This window comes from Hemicordylus capensis, chromosome 2, assembly GCF_027244095.1.
Source record: "Hemicordylus capensis ecotype Gifberg chromosome 2, rHemCap1.1.pri, whole genome shotgun sequence".
Taxonomy (NCBI): domain Eukaryota; kingdom Metazoa; phylum Chordata; class Lepidosauria; order Squamata; family Cordylidae; genus Hemicordylus; species Hemicordylus capensis.
Window position 1 is genome coordinate 343,669,180 of NC_069658.1, and position 11,542 is coordinate 343,680,721.

At 40.5% G+C, this 11,542-nt stretch overlaps 1 protein-coding gene across 3 annotated transcripts in view; it reads right to left on the bottom strand.

Moving 5' to 3' along the window:
- The window catches only part of RUFY1 (RUN and FYVE domain containing 1), a 31,545-nt gene extending 21,130 nt beyond the window's left edge, over positions 1-10,415 (bottom strand). The window contains exons 1-5 of one of the 3 annotated variants that reach the window (XM_053300816.1): positions 9,886-10,415; positions 4,178-4,351; positions 2,868-2,985; positions 1,571-1,672; positions 1,240-1,363 (exon numbers count right to left, since the gene is read on the bottom strand). In XM_053300816.1, coding sequence (XP_053156791.1) covers positions 1,240-1,363; positions 1,571-1,672; positions 2,868-2,985; positions 4,178-4,351; positions 9,886-10,159 — 792 coding nt within the window. In that variant the 5' untranslated portion in view covers positions 10,160-10,415. Of the gene's footprint in view, positions 1-1,239; positions 1,364-1,570; positions 1,673-2,867; positions 2,986-4,177; positions 4,352-4,538; positions 4,767-5,006; positions 5,098-9,885 lie in introns of those variants that run through there. The other 2 variants (XM_053300817.1, XM_053300818.1) reach the window with 2 other exon arrangements.
- Positions 10,416-11,542: the final 1,127 nt, after the last annotated feature.

The following is an 11,542-nucleotide window of genomic DNA, read 5'->3' on the forward strand; positions in this document are numbered from 1 at the left end:
ATGTAACCACATGCTTCCTTGGCAGGTATTATTATTTGAGACCCTTCCTGCAGCTAATTGATTTTCCAGGTTGAACTTAGTCACTGGGTTCTTTCCTTCCCCAATACCATCTGACACTGAAGGCTAAGCAAGCTGCCCTCTTCTTAATTCTCCCTGCCCTATCTAATGAGTTCTCCAAATATATTCAGCAACAATCACTAGAGGTTGCACAGATCAGTTAAGGACTGTGGATATATGATCAATCTTGGCAATAACTAGACTCTCAACCTTTCTATAGCAGTCCAATCTGCAACCTAGAGCTAGATTTTAATTGTATCTTGCGTCTCTGCACTAAGATTTTTAAAAGGTGAGATTTTCAGTTGCACATAAGATAGGCTGCCAATTTTAAATACAAAACAGAGCTTCTTTGCTTTTAACTACTGACTGCTGGAAGAGTTCACCAGGTGCAGTTTCTTCCATAACAGTCCTGCAAGGACAGGAAAAGCGATATGTTAAACCTCTCCTAGCCTTGCTGAGATTAAAGACCTAGGAGACTCTTTAGCATAAGTACCATCACCTCCTAAACCAAAAACCAGTTACACAGGGTAAATTCTCACTTTATATTTAGGACTTGGGTATGGACATGCGAGTACAAAATATATGAGCCTCACATTAAGTCTGAAGCACAACCCTACACCATTAAAATACTTAAAAGCAACACATAGGAAAGTATGAAGCCCATACTTCCGAGAGACACACACTGAATTTCATATGTTATCAGACTTGACAATATTTTGTACTTTGGTATAAGTACAATATGTAAAGTTAGAATCAGCTCCATTAATAGCACTTCGACTCTTAATTCACATAGGTGCTAAGGCCCAATTCTCTCACATACACACAATTAACGTGACTGCCTCTGCAATCACGTCACAAGCTGTTTGTGTACAGCCTCCTGCCACACTATTTGTCAGTTTTCACCATTCCAGTGAATGTTTTTCCTTGTACGTACTGACCCACCTCATAGGGTTGTTGTAACAAGATAATATACGGGAAGCACTGAACATGCTGACATTTTAGAAATATGCGTATATCTATATAGTACATATTATTTTTTCCACAACTGTGCAAACCTAAGGTGTTTGAGAAAGTTTCAGTCCAGCTGACTACAACAGGCTTGAGCCTAGTATAAATAGTTACTTCAGCTTCATGGGGTTGTGACTCAGAATCTCATTCCTTAGTTTAAACGGTATTTTTCACCTGGGAATCCAAATCTTCTCCTTTCAAGCAGAGATTTGCATCGATTACATTCAGTCCCACTAGAAGACCTACAATCACTGCTCCTTCCTCTTCCATCATCAAGGCATCAGGCTCATAAAATTCACTAGAGGGAGAAAAGGTAATTTAAGTAGTAAATTGGGAATATTTTGTCATCTACCATGACAGAAGGTACACCTAAGGATACATTTAAGAAATATTATATTCAGGTTAATACATCCTATCTACTTTATTTAAAATATATGCATTAGCTCAAAAAGATTCCCATTCAGTATAACAAAATATGTTATTCTGGGGGGAAAAATTAAGATACCTCAATAGATTCTTGTGGTCCAGGAGTACTTTCAGGTAGTCTGCCAGCTTCTTTTGCATAACGGCAAGATAAAGCCAAGCTCTGCCCCTTCCTACTGGAGTCCTACAGTTCCACAAAAACAGCAGTCAAATATGTTACACAGCATAATGACAAACTTTCTTTGGACAAATTAGCATAAACTTTGCGCCCCGCTCTTGAATAATTTCCCGGGTCATCAAGATGAATTTTATTTAAATTATCTGCTCACCAACCTAAATTCTGATGTTGTAGATATGGTGGCTAAATTTTGCTATATAATATGTCAAATGCGGACTCACATGGTGTAATGAACTTTTTATTGTGGTTCCTATTTTCATTTTTATCTGTTTTTATTTTATTTTATTTTACTGGTCTATGACCGAAATAAATATATACACTGCTAGCATGAACTTTGCTTACTAAAAAAGATGGGACAACAGCCACAGTGGCACATGTGGAAGGACTTTGTGGTGTTCCACAAAGTTGTGCTACTGCTAGCAGAAGAGGAGGAACCACTGAATGAATGTTGCACGAGTTCCCCATTTGCACACATAAGGGTGTCAACAAGAGGTTGTGCTAGAGCAAGGACCAGTCTGGGAAAGAGATGAATTTCTTTGCTCAGTGTCCTTATGCTCTTGCATAATATCAGTCTGGACACTATACATAGTACATATTTCCAAAAGGAAGTAACTACTTATTGGAAAAGAGCCAGAAAAAGTTAAACATTTAGGCCTGTAGCTTATTACTGTCTTATTTTAACTCATTAATTGGTTAATGACCAATTAATATAAATACAGTAATATGTTTAAAAGACTATTTAACAAAGGGAATATAAACCAACTGATAACTATTTGCTGGGGAAAAGAAAGCCATCTGGGCAGGGCTGAATAGTCCTTGTTTAGGCATGTATACTCTGAAGAAAGTCATACACAGCATTTTCTAATAGCATCTGACTAACCATTATTGGAAACTAATTAGACTAGACAGATTTTTGGTCATGTCAGCAACACAATTCCTACAGTCTTAAATGTAAAATAGTACTGTACCAGTAAATGCATCACATAACATAGGAAAACATATATAGGTTGCTACAATATAGAAGTATGGCATCAGCACTAAATACCCTTCACTAAGGGACAACAACATTGAAAATGTTATCTTTAACCTGAAATTAGCTAATCTTATTAATAAAACTAACCCATACTTTATTATGAATACTGGTTCCTTGTAACCCTAAAATGGTTCCTTGTAACCCCAATCTGTATCCGTTTCAACTCACCTTAACTCTGGTAGATTTCTGACACTTGTTGCTAAATCTGATGCTTCTGGACAAAGTTTTTCCACCAGTTCTAAAGGTCCAAAGAACGATTTGTTCTGACCCATAAAACTCTTTTTAGCTAGATTAATAAGAAACAGGCAATAGATGAGAAAATATTACTATTTTATTTCAATTCAATGCACAAAAACTAAATGTTTGAAAACAGAACAAAGAGCATTAAGGTGTTTTTATACCTGTTACTTGAGCTCTTTACTTTTAAAGCCTGTTACTTTTAAATACCTGTTACTTGAGCTCTTTACTTTTAAAGCCTACTGTAAAACCTATTGGCCAATATAACATACACTCCAATGCCGACGTTTCCAACCTGCAGTGGCAGCTGCAAATGTGAAGGCAAGCCCCTGGGCTGTTGCAGAGGTGGGCAGTTGTACAACTGCTTAAAGAGTGTGCAGGCATTTCTGCAGTGCTATTTATTTATCATATTTTTACATATATTTCCACTGGAGTTGATGGAAACTGCACGATGCAAGGGCTATATGCTGTTTTAAGTAGTTGAACAATACTGCAATATTGCAATACACTGCAATACCCTCAGGATTGACATTCATGTGTGCAGCAGCCCCAGCAGGGTGCATCATGTTGGCCAACGTGTCTAGAATGAACATTTAATTTAAAAGTGACTGTCTCCAATTGTGTATCCAGCATTAACTACATTCACATGTACACAAAAGTAGGAGAAGTTCAAAAAGCACCTTGTGTGTCATGTGAGACAAAGCGCTTATACTTTTCAACTTGCTCCAATTTCCACCATACAGCATTCCAGAAGAACTAGGTCCACTCAGCCAGCTTTTCCCATGCATGCAGAAATTAACTTATTTCCCTACCACTTCTGTTTCCTTGTCGAGCAGAGGTTAAAGTGAAGAACAAGAAGTCAAACCACTTCAATTTGCAATCTTCCTTCCTTTTTATCTATTACTGTACTATTTCTAAGCATTTTTGTATGAAACGTTTACAGAAGCAGGGCCCCGATTTTTGTTGATAACTGTTAGACATACCAGAAATTATTGTCCTGTTTACAAGAACATAATTAAGATTTAAAAAGACAGAAAAGCTACTCTTGTGCTGCAACCTTATGCACTCTTACCTGGGAGTAAGCCCCTAATGAACACAGTGGGACTTGCTTGCAAGCAAATATGCTGAAGATTGGGCTGTTAGCCTCCTAAACTTATAGGCTGATAAACTACTGTGAGCAATTTTATATTTGAAACAACACGATGGCAAAGTCTAAATGGTGGCTCTAAGCAAAAACTCACCTTTAAGCCCATGCTTGAGACAGTGTTCTGTCACCACAAAGAACTGTTGCAGGGGAGGAAAGTCAGAATCCAGAGTCCTACCCAAACTCAGAGCTGACTGGATCAAGACTTTAATGCTCAGCTTCATCATATTCATGAGATTTGCTCGTTCTTCCATTGTTTGATATTTGGCCGCTAAACATATTCAGACAAAGAAAGAGAAACTGAAGTAGATGTGTAAGATTTATTTTCAAAACACCAAACTGCACAGATAACGTACTGTTGTTTAAAACCTGATTAGGCAGTGTCTGAAGGAAGGGGGGAAAGCATTCTTGTAGAAAAACCAAAATGACCCAATCATTTTAATATTATATGCAGCCACCTTTTTAGCAATTGAGCATGAAACTGGGACAGTCTAGAGAGGTATGACATGCTGTGATTGGTGTGTGTGTTCATGGGTGCATAGCAGCTGTCACTGAGTTTCAATTTCTAAAATACTCTATAATCATTAAGGCAATGCTAAGTTCTGTCCCAGTCTCTGAAACACTTTGGTGCTATGTTTTAATCCCAGTCCCATGCCCTGTGTGCATGTCTGTCACAGCTCTTCATAGGGCATGGGATTAAAACACTGCATACGCTGAATGGCAGAGTTACTGGGCTCCTTATAGATGATTTGTCTTTTGCTCCCCTCTATAGTATCACACTAAAGCTATAGAGGTACTTGGTAGCTCAATCATTTCCCAGTGAGAGGTTCCCCGGGGAGGCTTATCTTCTCCCCCCAACCCCCCAAGCAACCCCAAAGCGGAGTAATCAACATCCCCTCCCCCTTTATTCCCCATTGGTTTCTCACCTTCACCTACGTTACCAGAGCAACACTTCCCTCCCCCTCTACTTCCAGGGACAGGTCCCCTCATTGGATGACGTATTCCAAGTCGCTGACCTCCTTTATGCAAACCAATCAAAACTCTTAGATGCAGAAGTCCGGCGCACCGGATTGGTCACACTCACTAACCTGCCCTCTCAAGTTCCGACTGGTTACAAAAAGCCTTACGCCCCACCCTCACTTCGATTCTCATTGGGTGTAGGAAGAAAGAGGGTCGAGCAAAGAGGCAAGAAAGTGTAAACAAATCGGGGGATGGGTTGCCATTTTAGTTGCTCTTCCTTCTTGTGGCCGCGGTGTGCGAGCTCTTTTCCTTCGCGCCTGTTGTCCTGGAAACACCGCTTCCTCATCTTTCCCCTGCAGCTGCTCCTGGGGATTTTTCTCTTGCTCCCTGCAAAGTGGCTCTCGCGCTCTCTTTTTTGGGAACGCGCTCCGCTCTCTCCTCAATTCAAGTCAATTGCTCCTTCCAGCTATGTTTCTCCCTAGCTTTCAAATGACCCACCTTACAGGGCTGTTGTAAGGTTTAAAACAAGACAAGGCTCGTTTGAACAATTTTAAAAAATGCTGCGTAAATGCTAAGCATAACGACACTTCCAGTTTGCTCAGCTACTCCTTCAAATACAAACTTCACACCGATCGCTTTCTTTAAAAGCATATGAAGCTTGGCAGTAAACCAAAACAAAACTACGTGTGTGTGTAAGGGGGCGGGGGCGCGGGCGAGATAGGTGGTACTCTGTGTACAGTGTAAAGCACATTCCTCACACCTCTCAATTCCTTTATCACTGCCATGAAAATTTCTTGGTTCTTACATAAGAGAGCATCTACTGACTATTGTATATTTTCCCCTCCTCGTATTCTGGTGGACAGTTGAAAAGGCTTATTATTACTTACTATTTCCAATAAGCAATGATAAACTATTATGAAGAATTGTAAGGATAATTATCCAAAATTTTAAGCCTTGCATGTTTTCCACTTCCAACTTTCCCACCCTTCCTGGTTCATCCAAGGTGTTTCTGGTTTGGTATCAATTTCTTTCTCGTTTCTCCCCACCCAAAGAGTGTCAGATCAGATGAAGTCAATCAACTAGCTTGCTAATAAGTTATAGCTGCTTTTACAAGATGCTGCCAGACAACTCTGGGTTGGTGCATTTAGGAGTACTATGCACTGTTCTGAATGAATTATAAATGGCAACTCTTAAAATGTTATTAAAACACCACCCACCAACAAACTTTTAACACTGATGAAGTTTAAATATTTTGCTTTTCTGATCCTAAATAATCCCTGAGCAATCCTGCACATATTTACTAAGAAGTAATTTCCACTAAGTTTAGCCTTAGATGGCAGCAAGTCTGATTGGCTTCTTGGGATTATTTATAGTAGTTGTGTGCGTAGGACAACTGTCTGAAACTCTCAGTTATGTATTTCCTCTTTCATTGATAACTCTAGAGAGGAAATCTTTAAAAACATGGTTGAGTGTTAACTTGATGCAACAGCCTCAATATAAACCACATCCCATACAATCAGAGGTGCACCTAGGTAATTTTAGAGCCTGGACCTAAAGGCCTTTGGAGGGCCTCCCTCCCCTGCAAATTAAGCATCCCCATGCTCGGCTGGATGATCACACCACCTGGGACAGACTAAACAGGATTTGGGGGGCCCTAGGGGCTGTGGAGGCCCTGGACTTTGGCTCCAAAGTCCAGGAGTAAGAACACCTCTGCATACAACTCATTGTCAAAAATATGTTATTTGTTACAAGCCATCGACAATACAGGATGGTAATATTAATATTACAAAGCATGATTTTTTTCTTAAAGTGCATTAACAATAAGCAACTTCTATCTGGAAGATTTATAAAATGATATTTTCTGCATATAGTGGTTCATACACTGCGCAGCAAGCTGGGGTAATCACAGACCACGGTTCGAGGATGTGCATGTGTAGAGGCCAGGTTTGTGACAGAGCTGTGCTCCTGTCATGCACAGGCTGCTGGGGGGAGTGCTGCAGTAGCAGGAAGCTGCCTGGAGTGGCGGTCACACTGGTATGGACCTGCAAATTTACTTTTAAAGGTGCCGCCCACCCACCCCCCCTTGAACCACCAGACTGGTTAGTGGTTCAGCCAAACTGGATCAAACCAGTTTGCCAGACCACGGCCTGGTCCAAATTCAGCTTGGACCTCGAACCATGGCCCGTGCACACCCCTACAGCAAGCCACCTGTCTAAGTGGCAAGCAGGTTTTCTGCTTCCAGGGCACTTAAAACCCTGCTGGCATTGCTTGCAAAGTCAGAAGCCTCTGTGCCTACTAAGGAGTGTGAGATGCACTCCTTAGTAGGCATGGAGCCTCCTGTCTTCACAAGCTGCGCTGGTGGGGTTTAAACCACGGTGGTAGCAGACAATACAGCTGCCACTTAGACAGGCAGCTCGCTGCATGATACATGGGCCAATATGTTTTTCCTCACTTCTGGACATCCCTCTGTCTTTATTCTTTGGTACTAAAGAGGCCCCATTGCAAGCTTTGTATTTATTACAATTTAAGATGTAACACCAATATTTGGCAGTACACAGAATATTGAAATGACATGGTCCATGCCCAGAATGGATCACCATCAACAGAAAAACAGGATAAACATTCTAAGAAAAAACAATCAATCAGTGGATAAGCATGATGGCATTAGCAGAGACATTCTAAATTGACTGAAGGTAAGAGAAAGCAGAAGATTAAAAAAAATTTTTTTTTGATACATTAGGTAATCCAGAGTGTCCCTCCGTTTTGGGTATTGGTACAATGTCATTGGGTTATGTAGGCTCTATCAAGGGCCCATTCAACTTCATACTGTATCCACTAAGGTCATAAATGCAGTTATGTCAGCAACAACCTTAAGCAATTGGCTAAACAGAACAATTACTACCTATAATGATGAAAAGAAATGAACTGGACATCAAAAGTGTGAGTGCATAAAAACCAGTGGGAGCACATTTCAGTTTCAGTGGACATTCTAGCCGAGACGTAGACTTCCAGCTTAGACTACAACATTTTTCATGAATTCCACATTTGAAAAGGAAGTCTTAATAAGTTCGATGCCATCTGCATTTCTCAGAAGCCTGGACAGAGCAGTTTTGTTTCATACTGCACAGATGCAGTGGCTCCCATCGGGGAGCCTACTATATTTATGAGTTTGTGCTTGAGGTCAGGATGTGTTAACATATGTGTGTGTGTGTACACACCACCTATGCTCATCTCAGCTCATAACATGAAGTACATCTGCCTATGAAATGCTGCCTATTAATTCTGTATCCAGGATGGAAAAGAATTTAAGACTGGTGGCAGCATTTCATTTTTAGAAGCAAGAATCAAGTGTTTGGTTACCTTACCCAACTATTGCTGGGAGAGAAAAACACGAAAATTCTTATAGTCCCACTTCATCCAGTTTATTTGGAAGCAAGTCCTACTTTCTCAGTTTTTGAGAAATGCAGATACTTAATTCAAAGTAAAGCTACAGTCTTTTGCACACTGACATGGGAGCAAGGCCTATTGATTCTAATGGGACTTTTCCATTCAACATGTGTATGCTCATATTTTAAGCTTGCCTTAGTGCATTTACTAGCAACAAGTTTTTAGGAACCTGAGTAACTGCACAGGAGTTTCTTACAGAGCTGGTTTGGCACTAGTACTAGATCAGAAATGGGTAGCATAAGAGGTAGGAGATATCACATTGTATGGTCTTTCCCACAAGACTTCTGCATGTTAGAATGCTCTCCATTCCAGTTCCAGAGTACTCCTGATCTGCTGTGTCTTCTAAATATCAAGCAGTTTTAATAGCAGGGACCATATTCTCCTCTTGCTAATGTTTTCTCTATAACGTATCAGGCAGCCAGCCATTGCGTCACTGCTGTCAGACTGCTCTTCAACGTGCTTGTCTCCAAGTAGTAGCAAGCTTATTTTTTTCAGGAAGAGATATGTAATTAGTTATAATATCATAGGAATTTTTTTTGATAGACTGAGGCAGAGTTCTCAAAAAACGATTCAGCTAAATATAGAAGTACTGCGCCCCATGTTTTCCTCTCATAATCTCAAAAATCTTCTTTTGAGATTTTATTCTTGTTCGATTGAGTTAAAAGAGTTAGTTTATCTATATTGGAATATCTCAATTTCTGTTTACCTTTGGGTTGGATTTTACTCTAGTGGAAAAAGTAACACTAGTACCACTAGTTATATGTAGGCATACACACAATAATAAGCAAGTTATAATTTGATTTCCCCCATCCTTATTTAGAATCTGATGGATTCAAGATGCTTTCTTACACAAGTTCAGTTGCCTCTGTTTTAGTAATTACAACTTCCTTCCAACATTCTACAAAATTGTTTTCATATTTTCATCTAAATCATTAGTAACTAATGAAGGGAAGCAGTGCAGTCATATTGCAACTGAGCTGAACTTTTCAGAAGTGAGTTATAAGCAGAACAAGCCCAGTTACAAATATCAGCAGAATTTAGCTCTTGGACTTAATTTTCAGAGCAAAGGCTTAGTGCTGGAACGGGTAAAAAGGAGCATATCTGAGCATGTGCAAATGGCCTTCTCTGTCTTACTGAATATCCATAACCAACCCCTACAATCTGGAATTTACAAGCAGGGGCTTTTAGGTCGAATAAAGAGTATCCTATCAAAACAGGTTTGCGCTCAGCACCTCTCCTTTTAGCAATTAAATTCTGGCTATAACGAGGTCGTACTTAAAGCTCCTTTCAGAAGTTCTAAGTAATCAGGATTTTCTCGGTGCTAAACAACAGAAACAACAAACCACTTGCTGTACCCCAATCATTATTGTATCGTGCAAGCAATAAACATAAGCATACTTTGTTTTGCTGTGCTGTCATTGCTGACTGGTTTGGGCACGAGTCCTGCCAAGGCTGCAGACTTCAGAGCATTTCCATAGCTCACTGCTAAGTTTTCGGATGCTTTCTTGGCCAGTGAGAGGATAGGAGCGGACCATCCGGAGTCTTCAGACGCCTTTTCTTTGCCATCGCTTTTCAGTTCAGAAGCGCTGGGGATCTGAGTACTATCAATGACTTCAAAGTCCTCTTTCTGTTCCACCACCGCAGGTAAGTTGCAACTCTCCCCTTCAGCCATTTTTAAAACCTGTCATATGACACTAGTCATGAGCGATCGCTCGCAACATTAACTTCCTCTTGTCCTGCTCTACAACTTGCGAATGCGAATCTAGAGAGTTGCGTTTGAAGACGTCGTCTGCTGCTCAAGCCCTGGGACCTCTTGCGATGGTCTTTTTGGTTTTCTGTATAAAGAGAAACGTGGTCATCTTTATATTACCAAAGCTGGAGATGAATTGTAAGGAGAAGGAGAACAGCTACCGGCCCTAAGCGCTTACACTAGCTCTGCACTGCAGACAGAAAGAGCTCAAAAACTTAGTTGCTGGTTTGAGCAATATAAACCATGAACTATGGGCGTTCACTGCCATCTAGAGAATTATCTGGTAAATGACACCGTTTATGTAAACATCGTTCATGGAAACTAGAAGAACAAAGGGCAGTGGATTTCACAAGAAAGTTTTTGCACTTCTCTCTGTGGGCATAGCGGCTTTAAGGCTCTAGTAGGCCTTGGGGAAGGTATTCATTAGTGTCCCCCCGCCCCCCTGCTTTGGTCCTTAATGTTATCATTTTTCATTTATCAAATTGTATGCTTTTTAGAAAATGCTTTACAATTTGATAAATTTAACATAAAATAAAGCTAATAAAAGGAAATATTTGTTGAAAATGTTATATGATACACTTAATATTTTAATAAAAAATAAATATTTTATTACTGTTATACTCACAACTTTCCCCTGGCTTTTAGTCTTGCAGACTCATAAATGATAATTCATTTAATGAAGATTTAGGCAATGGGGTCTGAAACAGCATTCAGACATAGTGGCTTGCTTACCACCACCCAGTGTGTTCATGGTAGTGCTGAGTCTTTCACAACATAGCTCACAATCACCCAAGCCCAAAGCAGCCTGCCTCTGAGCATGTGCAGAGTACCTCTGTTTCCAACAGAAATTAACTGGTGCTAGAGCATAGTCTGCCTCATTGCATAATATAAACCAGTGTGGATTAATTTGGGCAAAATCCATCATCAATTCACACAGCAAACACCAACTTCATTCAGAAGGGCTTGCAGGCAGGATAGATTGTGACTACTGGGGAAAAAGGAAAGTGGGCATAACAGAGGCAGACAGCACTGCTTGAAGGTGTGATGACCTTTCCTAAGCATCCATAGGCTGCCTTTAGCACCATAGTATTCAGGATGGGGCTGGCTCCAGATCTGTGGGCCTCTTCACCTCTGTGGGGGACCAGCTTTTACAGGGGACCAGCATGACAATCCTTCTATTGGTGAATGAGAGGCTATGATGTGGTGATGGAAGCGCCTTCTCCCATACTCTCTGCAGATGAAGAGAAGGGAGATCTGGTGCCTCTGCGCCCGCCTATTTGCAAATGGGAAAGAGTCACCACTACG